The sequence below is a fragment of the Trachypithecus francoisi genome, unplaced genomic scaffold, assembly GCF_009764315.1.
Source record: "Trachypithecus francoisi isolate TF-2019V2 unplaced genomic scaffold, Tfra_2.0 Lachesis_group16, whole genome shotgun sequence".
In the NCBI taxonomy this organism is placed as follows: domain Eukaryota; kingdom Metazoa; phylum Chordata; class Mammalia; order Primates; family Cercopithecidae; genus Trachypithecus; species Trachypithecus francoisi.
This window is the reverse complement of record NW_022681461.1, coordinates 75470181-75497623: the sequence shown is the minus strand read 5'-3', so window position 1 is coordinate 75497623 and position 27443 is coordinate 75470181. Positions and strand designations below refer to the sequence as shown.

Sequence of the window (27443 nt, the reverse complement as noted above, 5' to 3'; positions counted from 1 at the left end):
GATGATATCCTGAAGAGTGTTTTCCAACTTGGTTCCATTTGCCCCCTCACTTTCAGGCACCCCAATCAGACGTAGATTTGGTCTTTTTACATAATCCCATACTTCTTGCAGGCTTTGTTCATTTCTTTTTCTTCTTTTTTCTTTTGGTTTCTCTTCTCGCTTCATTTCATTCATTTGATCCTCAATCGCTGATACTCTTTCTTCCGGTTGATCTAGTCGGTTACTGAAGCTTGTGCATTTGTCACGTATTTCTCGTGTCATGGTTTTCATCTCTGTCATTTCATTTATGACCTTCTCTGCATTAATTATTCTAGCTATCAATTCTTCCACTCTTTTTTCAAGAATTATAGTTTCTTTGCGCTGGGTACGTAATTCCTCCTTTAGCTCTGAAAAGTTTGATGGACTGAAGCCTTCTTCTCTCATTTCGTCAAAGTCATTCTCTGACCAGCTTTGATCCGTTGCTGGCAGTGAGCTGCGCTCCTTTGCAGGGGGAGATGCGCTCTTATTTCTTGAATTTCCAGCTTTTCTGCCCTGCTTCTTCCCCATCTTCGTGGTTTTATCTGCCTCTGGTCTTTGATGATGGTGATGTACTGATGGGGTTTTGGTATAGGTGTTCTTCCTGTTTGATAGTTTTCCTTCTAATCATCAGGACCCTCAGCTGTAGGTCTGTTGGAGTATTGCTTGAGATCCACTCCAGACCGTATTTGCCTGGGTATCAGCAGCAGAGGTTGCAGAAGATAGAATATTGCTGAACAGCGAGTGTACCTGTCTGATTCTTACTTTGGAAGCTTCCTCTCAGGGGTGTACTCCACCCTGTGAGGCGTGGGGTGTCAGACTGCCCCTAGTGGGGGATGTCTCCCAGTTAGGCTACTCAGGGGTCAGGGACCCACTTGAGCAGGCAGTCTGTCCGTTCTCAGATCTCAACATCTGTGTTGGGAGATCCACTGCTCTCTTCAAAGCTGTCAGACAGAGTCGTTCGCGTCTGCACAGGCCTCTGCTGCTTCCCCTTTTGTTGTTTAGCTGTGCCCTGTCCCCAGAGGTGGAGTCTACAGAGACAGGCAGGTTTCCTTGAGCTGCTGTGAGCTCCACCCAGTTCGAGCTTCCCAGCGGCTTTGTTTACCTACTTAAGCCTCAGCAATGGCGGGCGCCCCTCCCCCAGCCTTGCTGCTGCCGTTTCGGTTAGATTGCAGACTGCTGTGCTAGCAATGAGGGAGGCTCCGTGGCCGTGGGACCCTCCCGGCCAGGTGTGGGTATAATCTCCTGGTGTGCCCGTTTGCTTAAAGTGCAGTATTGGGGTGGGAATTACCCGATTTTCCAGGTGTTGTGTGTCTCAGTTCCCGTGGCTAGGAAAAGGGATTGCCTTCCCCCTTGCGCTTCCAAGGTGAGGCAATGCCTCATCCTGCTTCAGCTCTCGCTGGTCAGGCTGCAGCAGCTGACCAGCACCAATTGTCCGGCACTCCCCAGTGAGATGACCCCAGTACCTCAGTTGAAAAGCAGAAATCACCTGTCTTCTGTGTCGCTCGCGCTGTGAGTTGGAGACTGGAGCTGTTCCTATTCGGTCATCTTGCTCTGCCCAGTAGATGCTCTTTAGTTCTTCTTTCTGATGGCTCTGGCAAGGACTTCCAGTACTATGCTGAATAAAGTGTTGAAAGCGGGCATCTTTGTCCGCTCCAGTTCTTAAGGGGAAGGTTTTAAACTTTTTCCCACCTAGTATGACATTGGCTATAAGTTTGTCATACCTGGCTTTTATATTTTGAGGTATGTTCCTTCTATGCCTAGTTTGCTGAAGGTTATTATTATAAAGAGATGCTAAATTTTTATCAAATGCTTTTTCTCCATCTATTGAGATGATCACATGGTTTTTGTTTTTAATTTTGTATATGTACTGAATCACATTTATTGAATTATGTATGTTGAACCATCCCTACATCCCTGGGATGAAACCCACTTGATCAAAGTGAATTGTCTTTTTGATGTGCAGTTGGATTTGATTTACTGGTATTTTGGTAAGGATTTTTGCATCTATGTTCATCAGAGATATTGGTCTGTAAGAAACTACATTTTGGAAATTGGTATATCCTGGTCACTACAGAGACCTGCTTGGTTGGACTTTAGGGATATGTCTTCATGACTACCCATCGCTTTATGGCCACTTTGATAGATGGAATAGAATATGATGAAAAGTATATATAAGTATTATAATAACTGGAAAGAGCAATTCCTCCTGCATAAATTCGTAAATTGGTATTCTTATTCATACATCAGTTTTTTGTTTTTGTTTCTATTTTGTTTTGTTTTGAGACAGGGTCTTGCTCTGTTGCTCAGGTTGGAGTGCAGTGATATGATTTTGGCTTGCTATAACCTCCACCTCCTGGGTTCAAGTGATTCTCCTGCCTCAGCCACCCATGTAGCTGGGCCCACAGAGGCACACCACCATGACCAGCTAATTTTTGTACTTTTTGTAGAGATGGGGTCTCACCATGTTGTCCAGGCTGGTCTCAAACTCCTAGGCTCAAGCAATTCTCAGACCTCAGCCTCCCAAACAGCTGAGATTACAGGCGTGAGCCACCATGCCCAGCCCTTATTAATATATCAGTATCAATAAAATTTTACAGCTTTTTACAGCTTCTCATGAAGGTCATACAATTTTCTTTCAAATTATTCTTAGAAAATATACTTTTTCTTGTTCATATAAATGAAATTTTTATCACATTTTAAACAGTGTAATGTTTCTCCATAACAAATTTTATTGATTTTAAACTATCTTGCCACCTTGCAAATCTATTCTATTAATGTTAGCATTTTTCAGTTGATTCCTTTGGATTTTCCAAGTGAACAAGGATATGGCATGCAAATGATAAAGCAACTTTCTTTGTTTTGAATATTAAATTATAGAATAGAGTACCTTGCTTTATTAGTGTTTATGATTTTGTCTTAAATATTTCATATATAATGTGATTTGATTTTTTTATAACTTGTTCTATAGTTCATGATTTACTTTCATTTAACTGCTTCCATATTTTGACAATATTTGTAAACCTCAGGTTTTATTGGAAAACATTATGCCATTGATATGGTTTGGCTGTGTTCCCATCCAAATCTCATCTTGAATTGTAGTTCCCATAATCCCTACATGTCATGGGAGTGGCCCGGTGGAAGGTAATTTAATCCTGGGGACAGTTACCCTCATGCTGTTCTCATGACAGTGAGTGAGTTCACATGAGATCTGATGGTTTTATAAGAGGAATTCCCTGCTTTTGCTCAGCACTTGTCCTTGCTGCCACTACATGAAGAAGGATGTGTTTGTTTCCCCTTCTGCCATGACTGTAAGTTTCCTGAGGCCTCCCCACCCCTGCAGAACAGTGAGTCAATTAAACTTCTTTCCTTTGTAAATTACCCAGTCTCAGGTATATCATGATTAGCAGTGTCAGAACAGACTAATAAAGCCACCTATGGCAGTAACGGTTTGATTTATGGATTTGTTAAATAACTTGTTTAAATAGTAAAAATCCACAGTACCCTGAATGCTGTGTCTTGCATTGTTCATGAATTAAAACACTACCCCAAACCATCAATATATGCAAATAGCTTTAGACACACACATGTGCACTACTGTGGTTTTAGAAATAAATTTGGAAACAATCTTAGTAACCAGATAACATAAAAGAGATAAACGTGTGATTAGCCACTTCCTATTGTTGAACTCAGCCTTCCAGATGGCTTACTTTGATACTAAGCCAGTGCTTCCCAGGGTCAGTAGACTTGTTCACCTTCACTTCTCCAAAAAAGGAATGGAAAATTCCCAGGAAGTTGGGAGCCAAGCAGAGTTCCCATATGCTGTGTTCTAGTATCTAAACATGCAGCTCACTTTATTTATTTACTCCTTCATTCATTCACCAAAAATTTATTAATGCTTACTCCAAATTCATATGTTGTTTAGCAGAGGCTATAAAAAATAAAGGAGGTGTAATCTTGCCCCAAAGGAATTCATAGAATATTAGAGAAAAGAAAACCTACCACACATTATAATACTATATGGTAAGTGGGAACAGAGAGAAAATATTTATGACCCCCAAATTTCAGGTCTAGCTGTGTCAGGGCCATAAATCTAAGGGAGAAGGGATGAGAGGAAAGGTGTCAAAGAAGTGAGTTTGTTGGAAATCGTGAAGGACTAGTAAGAAATGGACACACAAGGCATGGGGTATACTAGGCAAAGGGAACAAAACTGCACAAGCATGGATCTATGAAAGGGCTTGAAGTGACCGAAGAGCCAATAGCAGCTTGGGGTATCTGGAGCATAAGATGCTGCAATGATCATACCCAAGAGATCTTTCAACCCTAGTAGAATCACAGAATTTGATATTTCTTCTAAAAGTTTTTTAAAAGAACTGTAATTCCAGTAGTGTTTTTCGAATCATATTTTAATGCACTAATCCAATCTGTTAATATAGAACAGGATTGGGGTTTTTTTTGTTTGTTTTTTGTTTTATTTTGTTTTGTTTTGTTTTTGAGATGGAGTCTCACTCTGTCGCCCAGGCTGGAATGCAGTGGCGCGATCTTGGCTCACTGCAAGCTCCGCCTCACAGGTTCACACCATTCCCTCGTCTCAGCCTCCCAAGTAGCCGAGACTACAGGCGACTGCCACCATGCCTGGCTAATTTTGTTTTTGCATTTTTAGTAGATATGGGGTTTCACTGTGTTAGCCAGGATGGTCTTGATCTCCTGACCTCGTGATCCACCTGCCTAGGCCTCCCAAAGTGCTGGGATTACAGGTGTAAGCCACTGCGCCTGGCCAGAACAGGGTTTCTTAACCTCAGTATTATTGATGTTTGTAGCTTATTGGGGCTGTGTGGGGCATTGTAGGATGTCTAGCAGCATCCCTGGCTGCTATCCGCTGGATAATAGTAGCTCTTTTCAGCTATGACATCAAAAATTTCCTCCGGACATTGCCAAATGTCCCCTGGGGAGGGGGCAAAATTGCTTCCTGTAGAGCAACAGTCCCCAACCTTTTTGGTACCAGGGACTGGTTTCATGGAAGATAATTTTTCCACTGACTAGGGTACGGGATGGTTTCAGAATGAAACTGTTCCACTTCAGATCATTTGACATTAGATTCTCATAAGAAGCATGCAAACTAGATGTCTCACATGTGCAGTTTACAATAGGGTTCACTCTCCTATGAGAATCTGATGCCACTGCAGATCTGAGAGGAGGCAGAGCTCAGGTGGTTAGGTTTACTCACCTGCCGCTCACCTCCTGCTATGCAGCCCTGTTCCTAACAGGTCACAGATCAGTACCAGTCCATGGCCCAGAGGTTGGGAACTCTTGCTGTAGAGAACTACCACTGATGGAGCACAGTAATTTATGCCAATCAGCACTTACTCCATGCCTGGCACTTTAGCAAGCTTTTATTCACATCTTATTTAATGTTCCTCATGAGCCTACTATTAATAATAGACTTTATAGACTAGGAAATAAAGACTAGGAAACTCATGTCATAGAGATCAAAAACTTCCCAGAAAAACACAGTAGGTGACAGAATCAGGATTCATGCCATTAACTGGTATCAATAACTATATTGATATGAGCACACAGTTGCATAATGACTGAATCATTCACAAACCACATGAAAGGGAATTGAACATCCTTGAATTTTAGTATCCTCAAACCAATCTATTGTGGATACCTGGGGTTACACACACACTCTCTCTCTCTCTCTCTCTCTCTCTCTCTCTCTCTCTCTCTCTGTGTGTGTGTGTGTCTGTGTGTGTCTGTGTGTGTATTTTGGCATCACCAGCACTTAGCACACTATAAGGCACACCATGTTTTCAATGAGTTCAGATGATGGGCAATTTGAACAAGCATAGCCTGATTTCCTCTAGCTTGGGCTATCATTTTCAAATTGCTAACACTGCCTATCATCCAAACTTGGCTAATCATGTAACATTTAGTGAACAACAACCCCATGCAGGCCCTGTGGAACCAAACACTGGGAATACTAAATTACAATTTAGAAGCAACTGTTTATTTAAAATATAACCTGGAAATAGCAGCAAAATACTTCTGGATCATTTCTTTGATGGATAATGACTGAGCAATGAGTGCTATGGATGAATTGCAGTTACAGCATGAACTCTGGGGTCAGAGATCTGGGTCTGCAGGCTAACTCCTCCACTTTTTTAAACTTTTACTTTAGATTCAGGGGTACATGTGCAAGTTTGTTATACAGGTAAATTCATGTCATGGGGGTTTATTATACAAATTATTTCATCACCCAGGTACTGAGCCTGGTACCCAATAGTTATTTTTTCTGATCCTCTCCTTCCCCCTACCCTCCCCCCTCAAGTAGGCCCCAGTGTCTATTGTTTCCTTCTTTGTCTTCATGACTTCTCATCATTTAGCTCCCACTTATAAGTGAGAACGTGTGGTGTTTGCTTTTCTGTTCCTGCATTAGTTTGCTCAGGATAATGGCTTCCAACTCCATCTATGTTCCTGCAAAGGACATGATCTCATTCCTTTTATGGCTGCATAGTATTCCATGGTGTACATGCACCACATTTTCTTTATCCAATCTGTCATTGATGGGCATTTAGGTTAACTCCACATTGTTGTTATTTTGAATAGTGCTGCAGTAAACATTTGCATGCATGTGTCTTTATGGTAGACTGATTTATATTCCATTGGGTATGTACCCAGTAACAGCATTGCTGGGTCCAGTGGTAGTTCTATTTTTAGCTCTTTGAGGAATCATCACACTGCTTTCCACAACAGTTGAACTAATTTACATTGCCACCGCCAGTGTGTAAGTGTTCCCTTTTCTCAGCAATCTCATCAGTATCTGTTGTTTTTGATTTTTTAATAATAGCTATTCTGACTGGTATGAGGTAATATCTCATTGTGGTTCTGATTTGCATTTCTCTAATGATCAGTGGTATTGAGCATTTTTTCATATGCTCATTGGCTGCATGTATGCCTTTGAAAAGTGTCTGTTCATGTCTTTTGCCCATGTTTTAATGGGGTTGCTTTTTGCTTTTTTTCTTGTAAATGTATTTGTAAAAGTTTCTTATAGCTGCTGTATATTAGGCCTTTGTCACACGCAGCATTTGCAAATATTTTCTCCCATCCCGTAGGCTGTCTATTTACTCTCTTGATAGTTTCCTTTGCTGTGCAGAAGCTCTTAAGTTTTATTAGATTCCATTTGACAGTTTTTGCTTTTGTTGAAATTGCTTTTGGTGTCTTTGTCATGAAACCCTTGCCCATTCCTATGTCTGGAATGGTATTGCTTAGGTTGTCTTCCAGGGTTTTTACAGTTTTGGGTTTTACATTTAAGGCTTTAATCCTTCTTGAGTTGAATTTTGTATATGGTATAAGAAAGGGGTTCAGTTTTAATCTTCTGCATATAGCTAGCCAGTTATCCCAGCACAATTTATTGAAAAGGAAGTCCTTTCCCCATATCTTGTTTTTGTTAATTTTGTCAAAAATCAGATGGTTGTGGGTGTGTGACCTTATTTCTGGGCTCTTTATTCTGTTCCTTTGGTCTATGTGTTTGCTTTTGTACCAGTACCATGCTATTTTGGTTACTGTAGCCTCATACCATAGTTTGAAGTTGGGTAACATGATGCCTCCACCTTTTTTCTTTTTTCTTAGGATTGTCTTTGCTATTCTGGATCCTTTTTGGTTCCATATGAATTTAAAATTGTATTTTCTAGTTCTGTGAAGAATGTTATTGGTAGTTTGATAGGAAAAGGATTGAATCTGTAAATTGCTTCAGGAGGTATGGCCATAGTAATAATACTGATTCTTCCTATCTATGAGCATGTAATGTTTTCCCATTTGTTTGTGTCATCTCTGATTTCTTTGAGCAGTGTGTTGTCATTCTCATTGTAGAGATCTTTCACCTCCCTGGTTAGCTGTATTCCTAGGTATTTTATTATTTTTGTGGCAATTGTGAAATTACATTCCTGATTTTTGTACATTGATTTTGTATTCTGAAACTTTGCTGGAGTTGTTTATCAGCTGAATGAGTTTTTGGGCAGAGACTACAGGGTTTTCTAGATATAGAATCATGACATCTGCAAATAGAGATAGTTTGACTTCCTCTCTTCCTATTTAGATCCTCTTTATTTCTTTCCGTTGCCTGAATGCTCTGGTCAGGACTTCCAATACTATGTTTAATAGGAGTGGTGAGAGAAAGCATTCTTGTCTTAAGCCAGTTTTCAAGTATTTTCCTCATTTAGTATGATGCTCACTGTGGATATATCATAGATGGCTCTTATTATTTTGAGGTAAGCTTCTTCAATACCAAGTTTATTAAGAGTTTTTAACATGTGAATTTCATCAAAAGCCTTTTCTGCATCTATTGAGATAATCATATGGTTTTTGTCTTTAATTCTGTTTATGTCAAATTTATTGATTTGCTTTTGTTGAACCAAACTTGCATCCCAGGGATGAAGCCTACTTGGTCACAGTGAATTCTACCTCTTTATAGTTGAATGACATTAGAAAAACTACTTAAATTATTCAAAACTGTTTCCTCTTCTGCAAATGAGAAATGCATGTAAGGCAAAGACTTCGCAAGTGGCATGTGAATGTTACATGCATCATTTTAAAAGAACCAATTTCCAGAACCTCAACATAAATATGTAACTAAATTAGTATGCTTGAGAAAGTATCTATGATACCTTTTCACAATTGCCTGTCTTTCATTTTTCAAAATAAATGTGTACTTCTCACCCCTTCAAATCTTACTAGAGTACATTGCCCCAAGGTGAAAAATCTTCACCATGATTCAAAATCTTGACATTTGGAAACCCTTCTTTAGTCAAGAAATAATAAGCAGGATCTTTCTTTAAGAAGCTTTTCTTAACTACAGGCACTGTTTTACAACATATCCCCAGAACTTATTCATCTTGCATGACTAAAACTCACAGATAGTCATTTAACAAGTCCTAATAAAGTATTTTTGGAGGGCATCCCAGAAATTGAGAAAGTGAATGATTGTAATGATTGTGTAACAACTCCTTTTGCATGTCCAAATGTTTCAAATACTTCAATTTCAATAAAGATGTAAAGGACCTAAGGGACTTGTAAGCTAATAAATCATTTACGATACTTTTTTGATGATGGATAACTGATGTTATTTTTGGCATGCAATGCAGGAGGAACTCCAAGAATTGAGTGACATCAATTTAACACAACTTATTCAAGTCCCATGTACATACTCCTATGAAGAAGGTTTTCAGCACTAAAATCCATAAAAGTGAAAAAAAAGGAAACAAAATTGATATTGTATACTCTCTTAACCTAACAATGAATAATAAAAATCCATGGATATATGAACTAATTAACAATGCATCTTATTAAGAGATGAATTTTCAACAGTATTTTTATGTGTAAGAAAGTATCAAAATGTATAACATGCATGACAAATTATATACAAATATCAATTATGATAATAACTCAGTCTAGTAGCAACTTTGGTCACAGAACATTTAAAAATTAATTTCAATTTTTATCCACAATTTTTGTAGTGGAAAAGTACAATTCTGTGATCAACAGAAGGCTTTGGAAAAAAATATATTGCATTAGAATAGAATTACGTGGTGAAAGTAGAATAGAAGAGGACTAAAAAAATAAGAAGCCACCAAAATTTCTGTAATGAAAAAGGTGCTTATTAACAAATGGATACTAAAAACATTTGTGATAATATTTAGATTTTAGTGGGTATATTTGAAACTAATACAATGATTTTATTTTAAAATGTCAATACAGTATTATGAATTACTATCTTTTAAAGTCTTGACAAAAAAATTTAGATGGCCATTTAAAAATCAACGAGGGATTCGTAAATTTTCCATTTTTTCTTTTTTAGGGGTTAAATGAGCAACAATGTTTAAAGATCATGATTCAGTTAGTAGATGTTAAATGTTTTCCCTTTGTTCACGTATCATTTGTATTGGACAGAGTATCTTATAATGGGGCTAGGGAAAGGAAGAAGAGAAAGATAAGATCTTATAACAATAAGCAGATATTGATCACAATCCTTATCTTGAGAATTCTTGGCTACTGTCTTCATTTTTTGAGTATTTCTAAGGAACACAACACACTGACTTTGGGGGTTTGTGATGCTTTGCACCAGTAGTCTAATTTTATGTGTGTTACAATCATGATAGACTGGAAAATGCACTATCAGGGGTGAATACCTATCTCATTCAAAAGAAAATGGAACAAACTAGCCTAATTTAGGCAACAGTTACAAATTCTCCAGCTTAAGTTGATGGAACCAGTGTCAACATGTTAGCAATATTCCTTCATAAAAAGCAAATGGGAATACATTGTACAAATTCCTTATACCTTACAAATCCATTATTACGTACCACTGAGGATATTTTGGGGGGTAAAAAAACCAGCCAAACTCTGCTTACAGAACAAGATTTCCAAATGTTTTGGTTTTCATTCAAGAATTTCTAGAGCTCTTTGTCCTCTCTCTTTCCAAATAAATGATATAATATTTACACAGGAAAATGTGTGTATGTGTGCAGGGTAGGGGTGGAGATTTGTGTGCATATATTTACATGTATAATAAGATACTCCCAAATAAATATTCCAGTGTTTCTATTTCGATAGTGTTTCCTCCTTTTATGAAAATAACATAGCTGGAGCTTTGGCTCAAGTTATCTGGCCCTCAGCCTTGGCCTCTATCCAGCTATAACGTTCAATCTGCCAAACATGCCTAACTGATTGAAATATAGTCAATCTCTGCAAAAGAGCACTGTCCTCAAGATGCCTGTTGTCTCTATACTTTGTGTCTCTCAAATTCCTCCAGGGGAAATTCAGAAATCCAAGCAACTGCTTGGATTTACAAGAGTTCACCGACTACTCAATGTGATTTGATGATCTATCCATTTTAAAATGACTAATCTAGGAAAGCAATCACATGGTTTATTTGATTTGTTGTTAGCAAAGGTTAATCAAATGTAAATATTTTGGTTTTAAATAAATTAAAAGCATTTTTAAAATTTCTTACCTAGCACCTTTGTGCTAGGAATCCTGTGGTGCTCAAGGCAAACATGAAAATCTTGCAATTGCCTAAGATTTCAGTAATGAGTTCTGTTCCATTTAAAATTCTGATATTAAAGTTTACTTCTTTCTGACATCCTTTTTCTTGAGCACTTACTTACTACAGGCTCTGAAGACAAGCAGTGGGGACACCTAATGAATTAGAAAGTCACTGCCTGTTAGCAACATTTATGAAGTAGGAACAAAGACAATAGCTAGGTGTGATGGGAAAGGGAGCCAGAAAAAGCATGAAGAAAGATCCAAAGAATGAAATAGCATAAGAGCTGCAGAAAACTAGAACTAGTTCAAGCTCTCAGCTCAAAGAATAAAGGAGAGGTCAAGTCATGCAAAGCCTTTATACCATGCAAAGGAGCCTGAACTTTATTGTATGAGTGGGTCATAATTCAAAAACATTAAATAGAGTACAGTATGACCAGATTTAAATTTTATATAACTCATTCTGTTCTTTTCCTTCTGAGTATTAGTTTGAACAATATGAAAATGCTACTTTGAAAGTTTAAAATGATTAAATATTGACAATAAATATTGATGATATTATAAGGGACAAACTAATACTTAACAGATTTTGAAAGTATATATATAAATATTTAAATATACATATAAATGTATTTAAATTTAAATACATATTTAAATAAGAAATGCTTCATGAATTTGCTAGTCACCCTTGCAAGACAGGCCATGCTAATTTTCCCTGTATCATTCCAATTTTAGCATATCTGCTGCCAATGCAAGCACAAAAATTATATTCTTAATTGTGAGTCTGTTTGTTAAATTTCTATACCTATGGTTAGACTATAGATTGTGCAGCCAGAAAACTTGAGCTCATATCCCAGCTTTATTAGCTGTGTGACCCCTGGAAAAATTGCTTAAGTTCTCAGACTTTTAGTTTCCTTATCTATAAATGAAAAAATACTCCAGAGAGTTATTGTAAAGATTATGTGAGTTAATATAATCAATGCTTAGAAAACTGTCTGACATATAGTAATCACTATTTAATATTAGCTACTACTATTATTATTATCAGTTATTGCTATCATCATCATCATCCTCATCCTCAGTATCCAAATGCCTATGTGAAAGGTAAAGGATGAAGAAAGTCATACTAGTAACAGAAGTAGAAATGTAAGTAACACCTTCTTTTCATTAGATCCACAGTTTTGCAATACTGTTCCCTTAGCTGAAGTTTAATAACTAAACTCAGAATAATATTTTCTCCATCCTCTAAATCTAATTATGTAGTGTTAGAATACCAGACCTGCATTCCTGAATCATCCAAAATATTTGCAGTAAATGAAACTGAGTTATGTACGGTTTTTTTTTTTTTTAATAGAAAACACAGCAAAATACCAACACTTTTGTAAAACATTGATTGATTTACCACAAGAAAAGTATTGATATCCGATATTCCTGTTTTTCTCCATTTCTGGCTTCTTAAGGAGTAATGTAACATCAAGAGAAAAGAACAAGAACGACAAGACCACCAGCTAAAAGCACATGATTAATCTGAAACTAATTCATTGAAGTTTTGAGTCAAGAGAAATTATAAACCGGTTCAAACATATCATGTATTATAAAACTGAACTCTTTGACAGACTATTACTTGTCAGTGATTTCTAACAAGTACCTCTAACAAGGACTTGTATTCAAGTTAAGATTTTCATGACATGGAACAGATCTATAATTATTGCAATCTTTTTTGTGCATCAGGATCTTCTCCATGAAGTAGCTGCTAATTGTGACAGTGGCGTTCAAGGGAAGCCACTGCCTCGGCCACAGATTTGAGAGGTCATTGTTTGAAGACAAGTTAACCCAGACCACCAATCTCCCAGAACAACGAGAAAGAAAGCGAAGATCACAGTAACATCGTGATGGTCAGCTATCTTTGGTCTCAAGGGTACCCTGTGAGATAGTCTTGGCCCGGAAATTGGGAGACCTTAATTCTACTTCAGCTCTGTCACAAATTTACTATATGATGATGGGATGGGATTTCCTCATCTTTCAAATGAATGATGGGGAAAAACCCTTATGGCCATTTCTAATATTCTACTTGTCCATGAAACTAACAAATATAACTCGTCTCAGCATCTGTCCTTATCCTAATCAAGGCAAACAACCTCTACTTTTTGTCTTAATTTACTATTATTTTTTAAACTTATCATTGACTTGAAGCTTAATAACGTCTACCTTCTTCAACATTCTATGGCACATTATTCCTCTGCTTTCTCCCATCTAATATTCTTGCTTTTCACTGGATACTCATCAGATTAAAAGTGTATTCCACCTTTAGTAGGTGCAAGAGCTCTTTGCTAGGTACAAGGCCTGTGCACCACCATGCACTGGTGAATGTATAGCATAATACCCCTAGTCTAGCCTAGAACAGAATTCATAAGATATATGGTTGTCACTTACTTCATACTTGAAGTAATTATCTTAATGCTCATTCATTAGCTTTCTCATGACATTTATATTATCTCAAAATAATGGTTAATAATAAAATCCACCCCTTCTTGAGAATTGATGTGCCACATACCATCCTATGTATTCTAAGTATATTCTCTATTAACTCAACCAGTTTTGCATATACATACACACATGCAATCTATATACATATCTACATACATCTATATACATAGATATCTACATATTACATTGACACATATCTATGTCCATAGACATGCATACATATGCATGTATACATGTACAAAATTATACTATAATTTAAGCCCATTTTACAGAAAAAACTCAGAACAGAAGAAATTAAGTTGCTCATAGCCATGTGGTTTGTAATTGGCAGAGGTTGAATTTAAGCCAGCTCTTTCTGTGTTGTGAAACATTTTGAACACAGTTCAGTGTCTGTTGTCTCTGAGAAGCAATGTATATAAGATGTTATTTTCAGACATGGGGGAAAACAGCAGTGTGATATCTTGAAAATAATATAGGACTTAGAGAAAAGTGTCTGGGGTTCTTCCCGGGGTTCTGCTGATGGTTGGATATGTTATCTTGAGCAATATACTCATCTTTCCTGAGGCCTCAATTTCCTCTTGTAGAATGAGGGGTTTAGAGCAGATAATCTCTAGGGTTACTTCTGGATCTAAAAAGGAATGATTTCCTTCTGAAAGGCATTGTTTCTGCAATGAGGATAAATACTCAGAATTCCAACTATTCAGAATGAAATTTAATGTCCTCTCCTTAAGTAATAAAACAGCTATGGTCTAGTCATCCTTCAGATCTCAGCTGTCTAATTTGAAACTTCTGTGTCATCTATTCCTCATACTATGGGCATTTTAAAATAAAATTTAATAACACATAACATTATTGGCAATTACAAACTGATTTTTGCAGTAGACTGTAAGTCCCAAGAAGGGAGTGACCATATCTGTCTGCTCACTATTAAATACCTACCTCATGCCTAGCAGTGGGCTTGGTGTAGAGAACATCCTCAACACTTATTTACTAAATGGATTTTAAAGGGGCTCACTGCTTCCAGGTTTTTGGTCGTGGATGATGTATAGCTAAGATTTCTTTCTGCCTTTCTGAAAGGAGAGTCTGGTCATGAGTCCTTCATGCCATAGGAATGATATAATTTCTTTTCTCTTAGCTCCTACTATTCCAGAGAAGCCAGTGATCAGTACTGCCTCCTACAGCTACACAAAGACACAGGCACCTCTTGGAGTTCCAGTTCCACTTTTCCTAATCTCTTAGAAACAAATATTGAAGATGACCGTATGAAAATTTGTGTTGATGCAACTCTATATAATTTAAATCTTGTATGTAAGAAAGCATCACTGAGTATCAGTAAGCTAAGGCTTACTAATTTAAGGGCAGGGATGGATAAACTAATCCTTATGTGCCTAGTGTTCTTGGCTAGAACCAACAGCAGAAGTGCTCCAATCCCCTCTACTGATGCACTAATGACAGGCCCACCCAGCTACACACATTTCACGGATTGCTGTGCCTTTCATCCTGAAATGTGTTACTGGTAGTAGACAAGGCTACTTGGGTAACTGGGGGCAGTGGTTTTATGAACTGCCCCCTCTTTCTTCCTGCTGCTTGTCCCCTGGCATGCAAAGTTCTAGTGCTGTGGAACAGCAAGAGCCACAGCACAGAGTGGCTGATGCTGTAGGCAGCCACAGCCCAGTGGCTGGTTAGCAGGGAGCAGTTCAGTCTAGGACCACACGGAAAGCAGACATGCTGACTACAGCATCCAACAAGGAAAATGAGCTCTTCTGCCTGGGTTTGGTGGGCTAGGACGGGGGAGTAAGGAAGGGGGGTTGGAGAGAGTGCCAAGCTGGGCTGTTGATGAGAGTGTGGGAAGATTCAAAGGGAAGGAAAAACAAGGGGAGGCACTTTGCCAACTCAGAGGCAGTTGAGCTGATCCCCTCCCAACCCCCCAACCTTTTTCTGCTTAAGTGAGAAATCCTGCTGGGTGGGGTGGGAGCAGGGCCAAGAAAGGAGTGATTCTGCTGGGTGAGCATGGATGGTTGGACCCAGGAAGGAGGTTTCTGCCAGCTGGGATCAAGGCCAGAGGAAGCAGGAAAAATTAAGGGAAAGGAGATGAGAGGCAACAAGAATAAAAAAGAGTAAAAGAAAGACACAAGAGGAAATGTCCCAAGGGAAGAAGGAAAGAAGAAGGAAAAAAGAAAGGAGAAAAGAAAAGAGAACCTTTCAGACAGAGAAACTCATTTCTGTGTGGAGAGCAGACCCGTCTATAAAATGCCAGAATAAAATAATATTCACATGAAACAAGCAATGAATGACCACATGGTACAAAATAAAGAAAACCTAGCTTTCCTAAATTTTCCTTGTGGGTGTTAATTTCCATGGGAATACAGTTTCCCTAAACAGCAAATCATGAAAGAACTGCAAACTATAAACAAAAGTTGCTCTTTAGGTAAAAAAAAATCCAACAAATGCTATTCAACACAGAAAAACTATGTACTACTTCAAAATATTAGATTTTCTTAAAATATAATGTAGAGCACAAGATTCCTAAGTTTCCCTTCTTGCCTCTCTAATAAGATATAAAAATATAAAGATCTTATAAGAAAACCTAGAGAGGGAAAAATTATAGATGTCAATGAAGTAAATCCCATTCATTATTATTTTTTAATTGATGTATAATAACTATCCATATGCATAGGGCACAGTATGATATTTTAAAAACATGTATATAATGTGTAATGGTCATATTATGACAATGACCATATCTGTCACCTCAATTATCATTTCTTTGTGTTGGGAACATTCGAAATCCTCTCTTCTAGCTATTTGAAGATGTACAATAAATTATTGTTAACTATAGTCACCCTACAGTGTTACAGAACATTATAACTTATTTCTCCTATCTAGTAGTAATTTTGTATCTTTTACCCAACGTCTCTCCATCCCCCATACCTCCTACCATTCCCAGCCTCTAGTAAGCACTCTTTTCTTTTCTACTTCTGTGAGATCAACTCTTAAAAATTTCCACATATGAGTGAGAACATGTGGTATTTGTCTTTCTGTGCCTGACTTATTTCACTTAACAACTCCAGACTCATCCATGTTGCCAAGAATGACAGGATTTCATTCTTTTTTTATGGCTGAGTAGTCTTCCATTGTGTACACAGACCACATTGTCTTTATCTGTTCTTCCATTGAATAGACCCTGAGGTTGATTCCGTATCTTGTGAATAGTGGTACAAGAAACATGGATGTGCAGATGTCTCTTTGACATACTGATCTCCTTTCCTTTGAATATCTGCCCAGTAGTGGGATTGCTGGATCATATGGTAGTTCTCTTTTTAATTTTTTGAGGAACCTCTATATTGTTTTCCATAATGGCTATGCTAATTCACATTCTCACCAACAGAGTTTAAGAGTTCCTCTTTCTCTCCATCCTTGCCATCATTTGTAATTTTCTGTCTTTTTGATAAGAGCCATTCCAATTCCATTTTGAAGTGATGGCAGTTTTAGAACTTTTTGATGCACTTTGGTGGAGGCTCCTGAAGAGTTTTAAAAGCCATCAAGTGAATGATGCATTTTTTTTTTTTTTTTTTTGGTGACAATCTTAACAGTTACATGTGGCATGGGGGCAAGAATTCCACTGGTTTTGATCTCATAGAGAGACTGAGGCATATTTTGGTTTATGTGCCTAGAGGACAGATTTGGCTGCTTTATTAGACTAATTACAAAGACTCCAAATCTTTCTCCTCCCAGTTCTGAACCCAGGCTTCAAGGGGCCTTACAAGCTTCCATTCTTCTTGGAACCCTGCCGTCCCCACCTGAACAAGCCTGGGCTAGTCTGATGGAGTATGAGAGGCCACATAAAGGATAGCCTTGTTGTCCTAGACAAAGCCATTTTAGATCAGACTGTTGTCAGACACCCAAACACATAAGAGAATCCAGCTGAGATCAGCCAGCAGCCTACTCACCTCACCGCTGATGGCAAATAAATGAGTCAGCACAGCTGAAGCCCCAAAAAGCTGCCCCACTGACCCCACACACTTATGAGCAATAACAAACATGTATTCCTTACAGCCATTGCATTTTAGAATCGTTTGTCACACAGCAACAGACAACTGTCATACATAGACTGGAGACTCACCTGTGCATTCATACTGCAGACCTTTCCCGTAATACCCCTTTTCACAGATGCACTCAAAATGGCCTGTGTGTGTCCCACACTTGCAGCTTGCCATTCGGTCACAGCAGTCCTTGCCTTCGTCACAAAGATATGAGCAGTGGACCATGTCATCTTGAATAAAACTCCCAGAAGGTAGATCTACAAATAACATATGACAGAGGGCGATAAAAAAATGAGTCACAGTTGAATGTTACATTCTCTAGTCATTAAAATTTAAGTGCAAGCTGGAGAAAATATCTTTCCATATCCGTCTAATTCCCAAATGCTTCCTGCTCCCACCCAAATACGAATGTGTGTTATTTGTACTAGCGCACTCTGGGAATTCATTGTAGTCAGTTAAGTTATTCCAGTCTGGGACCTCATCATAAGTTCTCAAGGCCATGCAGGGTCAGGCAGAAATTAAGTACTTTAGTGAGGAATCTCCAGATGCTGCAGGAAGCAGTGCAGTCAGTTCTGCAGGTCATTCCCCCGGCTTCCAAAGCAGCGGCATTCCACTGCCTCTGGGTGAGGTCAGGCCCCAGCAACCAGATTCCCCAAATCCTTGTTCCAATGAGAAACAAAGCCACCATCCTGATCACTGCACAAAGATGTTAATTGTGAGCCACCAACTTCGGAATAAACACCATCACTTCTATGGTATTTGAGTAGGTAAATAAAGACCATTCTTATTACTTGAGCTGTGCTCTGAAGTGAGGCATCCTGGAAATGCAATAACTCAGGCAGACCTGTTTAGAAAGTGACTTGACAGGGTGGGGTAAAGGTGAATATGATTGACCCAGAATGGATGGCCTAAAATCAGACAAACAGTAAGTCCTTTACTCTTTTCAAGAAGTTTGAAAGTTGTAGACTAAATTCCAATGCTAGGTCCATGGGGCTCTAAGCCCAGATATGATGAGCTCGTAGTAGGAATTTAAGTGGGTAAGTTCCAGCAAGACACATGGGCTACAATTGGACACCTGGGAAGGAGATTGGTGGTAAACTCAAATATAGAACATCTATCTCATCTAGATAGGGGCAAAGCAAAGGGAAGACTCCAGCCCCAACGGAAAGAACCCAGTGCAACCAGGTACCCTGGTAAGCTCCTTCCAACAGATTGTGGTGTGGGTAAAAGATCTGTAACACAGGCCCCTAGGACTTAGCTCTGAGACACTGGACTACAGGTTTCTTTGGCAGTAAAGCAAGTCAGGGAGCAAGGAAAACCTAGTTGTCCAGCCTAGGTAACATAGTGAGACCTTGTCTCTACAAAAACAATAACAATTAAAAAAATTAGCTGGGCATGGTGGTACACGCCTGTTGTCCCAGATACTTGGAAGACTGAGGTAGGAGGATCCCTTGAGCATGGGAGGTGGAGGCTGCAGTGAGCTGTGATCACACCACTGCACTACAGCCTGTGTGACAGAATGAGACCCTGTCTCAAAAAGGGTGAGAAGAAGAAAAAAACATAGCTGTCAAGACTAGTATACTAGTATTCAGGTCTGAAAGGGAGTAAGTGGAGGAGGTACAAATGGGGAAAGTTATTATTCTGTAACCTATGTCTATTGAGAATGGCCAGAAACATGAACAGTAGTGAAACCCAAAGTGGATCCATCTAAATTGAAAGTAGCTACAGAGAACACAGAAGCAGGGGAAACGAGGCTCATTTCCTTTCATCTGATCATGTCTTTCCAGTAAAAACAGGGTTTTCCTTACTAAACCTAGAAACTCAACTAAAGTATTACACATTTTAGATATTAGTTTAGTGTAATAAATGTGGTGTCTTCTAGAACCCTATTGCATTATGGCAACCAAAACCCTTTCGTTGTTGACTCTAGTTTTCTGGGTCAACTTCCATCAGGACAGAAGTCCCCAGTCCTAGAAGACAGAGGGATGACAGGAGTTGAAATTTGTTGATCGCACTCATAATTTCATAATCCCATCTGGCAACACCCACTATTTCCAACTGCAACCCCCCTGTTTTCCCACTTAACATATCACTTTCCTTGGAGAAAAGGAGAAACAAAGGTAGTCAGTTACTGAACTTCTTCCATGTGCTAGATACTATATTGGTGATGTTTTAAATATTTTATTTAATCCTCCTGAAAACCTCTGTGATACATATAATAATATTTTCCATTCTTAATGGAGAGAAAATTGAAGTTCATAGTTGTTAAATAAATTGCCTCGGGTAATTAATAATAAATAATAATTTACATTAATAAATAATAAATATCAGTAATAGTAGACAGTTTATTGAGTGCTGAGTATAATAAGCCATCAGGAACTTTCTCATCACTTTATATGTATTAAACCATTTAATCGTTGTAATAATTCTATGGAGTAGGTACTATTCTCATTTCCTATTCTATTTACAAGAAACCTAAGGAATATAAAAGATAAATGATACGTAAAAACAAAACAAACAAAAAAACAAAAAAACTCAGCTAGTAGGTAACAAAATTGGGATTTAAATCCAGACATTCTGGATTTTTAAGGCTTAGCTCTTAAAAACTAGATTTAATTAAGTTGCAGGCCCAGAACTTAAATCCAAACGTGTTTAAACCCAAATCCATACTTTATTTCCCATACTCAGTTTCTTGCTGCTTCTAAGCCCTGTCCTAAGTCCTTGCTCACTTCACTAAAATCCTAGCTTCCAAAAACTTTGGCCAGCATCATCCCTCAGAGAGATCAATCTTTTTTGCTTTATGCATGGTGGCTCATGTCTATAATTCTAGCACTTTGGGAGGCCCAGGTGGGAGAACTGCTTGAGCCCAGGAGTTTGAGACCAGCCTGAGCAACATAGCAAGACACCATCTTTATTATTATTATTTTTTAAAGAAACTCCAGTAGAGCTAACCTACTTATTATGAACATCACTAATTTCCTAGAACTCATGTTGCCATGGTTTTCCCCTCAAACTGATTCTTTTACATGGATACCTGCAAGGATCAAGCCTAATTTGTCACATCACTTTAATCTGAGGCTAGATTTTCTGTGATCTCTTCCTAGTCTGTGTTTTCTTCTCCTAGCCCACTAAGACATAAACCTATATTCTAATAGGAAGTTTAGCTTAAATTACATAGTTAACTTAATATAATGTATAATTATGATATAATTGATAAATTAAAATTTATAATTAAATTACGAGTGATGCACAAAAAGCTCTAATAATGATGCATTTGCTGATTTTCTTCCCTTTTAGGGTTAATGCTCTTAAGTTTTTACATAAGCACATTTATCTTCAAATTGTCAGGGCAAGAAGTACGTGTTAAGTATTTATTGTTCCTATATCTTCATGTGTATTTCTGGAAACATTCTGGTGAGTTTCACTGAGCATGTCTCTGAATGTTTACTTCCTCTGTCCAGATAACTGTAAAGAGATCTAAGTCAAGGCTTCCCACTCTGTGTGTGGCCTCAAAACACACCTAAATTATTCCATTGATTCTAAGGTGGGAGCATATGGATATTTTAGTGAAAACACATAACAGCTGCTAAGAAAAAATCAAAAGGACCTCTCTTGTTGCAAGGTCAGAATGTCATCTCTGTGAAGTTTAGCACATTTCACGATGCCCAAAGGACACATGGGCATCATATTCAGCAAAGACCTTGTGAGGGTTTGATATTACCCTCCCGTGGGTTTCAAGCAGTGAGGGAAGGAAACCTCATTTAAAAGTACCTTTGTGATGCCATTAGGTTTCCATTACCTTCATGCAATGCTCGGCGAGCTAAAGCCTCAAATTCTTCAAAACTGTGTAGCAAGTAACAGTGCTCCTCCTTTGGGGCAGAAGCCATGTCATTCAGCTCTCGAATGTTCCCTTGCCATATGCCAAAAGTGAAGATCTCCACTCCTGAATCTCGCAGTGATGCCGCAATTGGTCTAGGGTCTCCCCCATTGGAATATCCATCAGTAATGAGAAATACAACTTTTGTTGAGTTTTCTCTAGCATGAAGAAGAATTTGCTGTAATGAAATGGGGAAAGTTAGTATGACTTTGTACTGTCTTGCCCTACTGTGTGCTTCTCTTCTTATGTAAGGCAGTACTTGCAAAGATCGTCAGTATTTCACAGGCATGAGGGATGGAAGCCCTAGTCAGAGAGTAAAACAGAAATAGGCACTGATGAGAGCCTACAATGGTCTTCTCACAGAGCCACAACAAACCTCAAAAGCATTTAAAAACTATCATCATCATCATCATCATCATTGCTGATGGAGCTTGCTAATGAAGTACAACAAACACTTATGGAATGAATTTTTAATCAATATTATCACTTATTATTACATGATTTTTATTGATTCTCGGGCTCTCAAAATATGAACCAAATCTGAGTCCGAATTCTACAAATTATCTATCTATCTATCTATCTATCTATCTATCTATCTATCTATCTGTCTATCTATCTATTATCTATCTATCTCTATCCAAACCACTGCACAATCATACGCTAAAATCCTAATGGGAAGGAAATTTGACAGAACATGTCTTTTCCAGAGTCAATAATGGCTGACCTGTTTCCTAGATTTGTTTTTCCACTGCTCCTCCAAAAAACATAGAATTGATTCAATACTTCATCTTTTTGGACCACCCAGTACTAGCATAAAAACAGCTAGTTTTGGTAGTATCCAGAAATACTGATTCACTAAATCTGACACTGGGACTTTATTATTTTAGGACAAGTGAATTCTGTTTTACAATGATATATGCTCTTCCTTCTCTACAGATAGAATTTTTAAAAAATGAAACCTTTTAAAAAGACATTTATATATTGCCACTGATGCTTTGTAACACCAGACCATAAAGGCACAAGAATTCCAGTGGTGAATCTGGCATTTAATTCAATTTGCTGTTATTGCTTTTCACTACAGATGGGTAGAAAAGATAAAGAAGCACCAGGGTATATTTTCTGGTAAGTTCTTAGAAAAAATTCCCGTTAAAAAATAAATTAATTTTTAAAAAAGAACTTCATGTTTATTAGGCAAGAATTCAATAAACACAACATGTTTTTCAGAAGGTAGGCAGGAAGAGTGACAGCTGCATCCTACATTGTGTTAAAGTGAAAAGGAGATATTGTGATTCGTTAAATGTTTGATACAATTCACTTTAGGGTACAGACTCACTATGAGATCCAGATTCTCAGACTATGAGATTCATGTCTGTAGAAAGCAATCTTCATTAGTATATAATCAGTGGGTATTCATTACAATTCAATAATTCTTACCTAAATTTAGTTAGTGTTTGTGAGTCAAAGCTAAAGCTGTTAAACCTGAATTTAAGGAAAATTAAGCCAAACTAACAATGCCTCCAGAAATATCTGGAAAGCCAGCAGTTAGAGAAGGGGTATTCAAACACTTCACACTCCTTCTCAAAAACCAAATGAGATCAAGGAAAATCACACAGATGGGACCACACCAAAGACAGGCACAGAGGGTGGCTTCTGCGACAGAGTAGCATTCGGGACGTTACTGGAGACATTCCCCAAATACTCACACCAAGGGGCCCAATCAACACTCTTGAAATTCTTGGCTCTTAAAGTTTAAAAAGCTGCCCTCTTGATGAATGACAGGAAGATCTGGAATGAATGCTTGGTAAGTGTGAAATTTTTCCACACTCTAGAGAAGAAAAAACCTCTGACGAGAGGAAGAGGGAAAGAGTTAGGGGAGAGTGAGAAATGTGAGATGTTGCTGTGAGACCCTGAACTCTCCACACTCTCTCCACACCCCTAACTCTGTCACAGAAGAAGAGATGATTGACAAGCCTCCCTTTAGGCACAGAGGTCCCCAGGTCCCCTTTCCATCTGGATATCTGGGATGGTGGTATATCCCAAAGAAGTGCCCTTGGTCCCAATGACACGGGACAATAGAGCAGTGGTCACCAACCTTTTTTTTTTGTTTTTTTGAGTCGGAGTCTCATCTGTCACCCAGGCTGGAGTGCAGTGGTGTGATCTTGGCTCACTGAAACCTCCACCTCCCAGGTTCAAGTTATTCTCCTGCCTTAGCCTCCTGAGTAGCTGGGACTACAGGCTCATACCACCACGCTTGGCTAATTTTTTAATTTTCAGTAGAAACAAGGTTTCACCATTTTGGCCAGGATGGTCTTGATCTCCTGACCTCATGATCCACCTGCCTCAGTCTCCCAAAGTGCTGGCATTACAGGCGTGAGCCACCACGCCCTGCCACAGGAGCCACCACGTCCAGCCAGTCCCCAACCTTTTTGGCATCTGCGACCAGTTTCCTGGAAGACAATTTTTCCACGAACTGGGATGGGGCTGGAGGACAGTTTCAGGATGATTCAAGTGCATTATATTTATTGTGAATTTTATTTCTATTATTTTTACATTATAATATAAAATAAAATAATTACACAAGTCACTATAACGTAAAATCAGTTGGAGCACTGAACTTGTTTTCCCACAACTAGATGGTACCATCTGGGGGTGATGGGAGACAGTGACAGATCATTAGGCATTAGATTCTCATAAGGAGTGCACAACTTAGATCCCTCGCATATAGTTCACAATAGTGTTCATGCTCCTATGAGAATCTAATGCTGCCGCTGATCTGACAGGAGGCAGAGCTCAGGTGGTAATGCTCGCTTGCCCACTGCTCACTCCTGTTGTGTGGCCCAGTTCCTAACAGGCCATAGATCAGCATCAGTCCACAGCCTGGGTGTTGGGGTCCCCTGCAATAGAGTAAAACTACTCTATTGGGTGGTAAAGGAGAGGGCACCTGATGAAGCTTATGTATTCCAGAGAGGTGTAGCAGAGAGAGAGTCAATGCAATTTTAAGACTCTTGAAGGAGTCTTGCAATAATAAAGGTATGGCAGTAGATGACACCATAGACCTCGTGAGCCAACAAGAGATTTGCCTCTCTCGGGCAATATCCATGGGAAGAGATCCTGGAAGCCCCAGGAGATAGCTGCATCAAAGGTGACAACACTAACCAATAGACATGCAGATGACCAACAAAGACTATCAAGACTATTGATGAAACAACTGGCATCTCAGAGGATGGGAGCAGAGGACATGTCAGAGCTGAGAGGTGAATCTCTCTTCCTTTGCTGTAACTTTGCCCAAGCCCCAGAGCTTCAAGTCAACTACAGGGAGGAAGGGAAGAGGTAATATTTCTCAACGTGACTTTGTTTTCAAAAATGCAGTGCTTGAGAGACTTCTGATTTTGAGTTTCCTTAGATGTGCCTACATGAAGTTTCTGTCACCAGGAGAATTGGGGTCACAAAATGTAAATTAAATTTAGTATTGGGGAAATAGAGATTAAAACATTTTAATCAGCAGATGGTGAATTTATTTATCTTTTACATACACAGTTTCTCTTCCTGATGAAACCTTGTGATATCTTGGAAAGTAGAGAAAACTTTTTGGAATCCTGTCATCATCACCTATTTAGAAGGAGAGGCAAGGGCTAAAAATGAAGGCCAAGGCTGGAAGGGAAGGAGGTCACTTTAACCCCTCTGCAACACAGTTCAAAGATATCCAGGGGAGACAGGCCCAGTATTTCAAGACCAAGGGTGGCTTAAAACAGAAGCCTAGTCTTATCCCTAAATGTAACTTCCTTGAAGGCAGGTATTTTTGTGTATTTTTTAAAGTCATCAAAACCCAGAGACTAGAACAGTGCTTGGCAAATGATAGGCGCTCAATAAATATTTGTCAATAAGGAGTGGCACATCGTGCAGCAATTCTTCCAGTTGCTCAAACAAAAACCTTGGAGTCATCCTTATCTCCTGTGTCTTCCTGTATCTTGCTTTAAAAAGTTTCCCCACCGCAAGCCTATTAAATATTCTCACATACTTTTCCTTAATGCTTATATTTTTAAAATATTTAAGTCCAAATAAATATCTTTTGTCTTTGCTGTGACATAGAGACTACTTTTATTTTTATTAAACAGAATAAGCAATTTTCCTGTAAATCATTTACTGATTAAACTGTTCTTTCCCTGGGTATAGTCTCTCCATCCAGGTTTATCGCTCTACTTGTTTGTTCTTTGCCTACACCACCCTGTCTCAGCTGCTATAGCTTTATACTATTTTTTTTTTTTGTATCTGGTAAGGAAAATCTACCACCTTTTTTTCTCTCTATTAAAATGTTTGTGTTTAACCTTGAATTTTTCTTTTCTAATAGAGCTTGAGAGTCTGCTTATGACATTCTTCATTAAAATGTTTCTATCTAATCATTTGATCCAGTAATTCCACATCTAGGAATCTATCCCAAAGATACACTAGCAGATACACAAAAACGGACAGAACCAAGGACCAGCCCCAGTAGAAATGGGCATCTCTAAAGCCCCCACTGTGGTCTCCAAATATTATTACACACTAAAAGGAACCAGGAATTGGTGAAGAAATGGTTGGTTTCAGGTCTATGGCAGGGAATGTTCAAAATGAGCTTGCAACATCCTCTCAAGTAGGAAAACAAAGATGCTGTTCAAGATTCCTAAAAACATGCCCAGAAGAAACAGGAGCCAGCCTAAAGAGGCTCCTTCTGGCCAAATAAAGGTCCATTTGAGTATCAATAAAAAAAAATAATTGAAGTGGATTTAAATGTATCAAGTATAATATAGACATTTATGTGTATGTATAGGTGTGTGTGTGTGTGTGTGTGTGTGTATTTACATTTTCAGTTAGTACACATTCCAGGGGAAAAGTGTTATTGACATAAATAATAATTGGAACAAAGTGAAATATGTACACACAAATACACATTTTTTGTTGTTGTTGTTCAGAACCACTTTTGAGGAAAAGTCCAATTATCTGATATGTATGAGATGAAATGAGACATTTTAATTTGTCTTTAAAATTATACTTTTCCATATTTGAAGGGTAACTCCTAGTTCTAGTATGCCAAGATGTGGCAAGTTGCGTTTACACTATCCTTGCTCTTTACCAAGTAATAACTCGCTGGCAAGTTGCGTTTACACTATCCTTACTCTTTGCCAAGTAATAACTCGCTTTCTGTCTCATTGTTCCCCTCTGAATTTCACCGTCTCACCTCCACAGACACCTGCCCTAAGCTTGTGCGCATTTTGATTACTGTTTCTTCTACAAAGCCACAGCAGTTAACTGTAAGCAAGACGTTAAAAAACTGTAAGCAAGACATTAAAAACGTGAGAATTTTCCTAGAAAGGAGGAGAAGTGAAAAACAAAAAAAAAAGGAGATTGTCTTTTCAGTGTGATATTCTCAGTAGTGTCTGGCACAAAGTATTTGTTCTAACTATTCCTTCAATGAATGAATGGATGAAAGAGGGCAGTGGATAAACTACAGGATACTCTGGAGCAGAGTTACTTGAGTGAGTTGGTCTTGAGTGAGTAGTTATTGTGTCTGGGCACATGCACGTGTGTATGTTCTGTATAGTTTTGTACAACAAAGATAAACTTATGTGTGCCTTTATTGTCCTTCTGAAACAAATGAATCTATTTCGTAATATCAATCTAGCTCCTGTCAATAACATTCTTTAACATCCACATTAGGATTTAGCAGTGATTTCTTGATGTACTACTCATTACGTACAAAACACTTCAAGCCATGATTCTATTTTTCTTCTCTTTTTACAGAGAACTGGTGAATATTTACAGGAACTATTACATCTGTTGACAAGACAATATATTAAGCTTAAAATAGCAAGAAGAACAGCAGGACTAGTAGTCCAAGCAAAGAATTACACAAGATCTGGGTTTGGAATGTACTTTAAGGATAGAGGAGGGGCGGGGATTTACTGAAAATAATTTACCCCTCGCCCCAATCTTTGTGCTTCATC

General features: G+C 38.4%; 1 protein-coding gene and 1 non-coding gene across 2 annotated transcripts in view; both read right to left on the bottom strand.

The window, feature by feature from the left end:
• Positions 1-27443, bottom strand: part of SVEP1 (sushi, von Willebrand factor type A, EGF and pentraxin domain containing 1) — a 232835-nt gene that overhangs the window by 180423 nt on the left and 24969 nt on the right. Inside the window, exons 2-3 of the mRNA XM_033237844.1 lie at positions 21385-21640; positions 17666-17842 (exon numbers count right to left, since the gene is read on the bottom strand). Coding sequence (XP_033093735.1) covers positions 17666-17842; positions 21385-21640 — 433 coding nt within the window. The remainder of the gene's footprint in view (positions 1-17665; positions 17843-21384; positions 21641-27443) is intronic.
• On the bottom strand, positions 11707-11810 carry LOC117099477. The gene has a single exon (XR_004443815.1). It is a non-coding gene; the product is annotated as a U6 spliceosomal RNA (small nuclear RNA).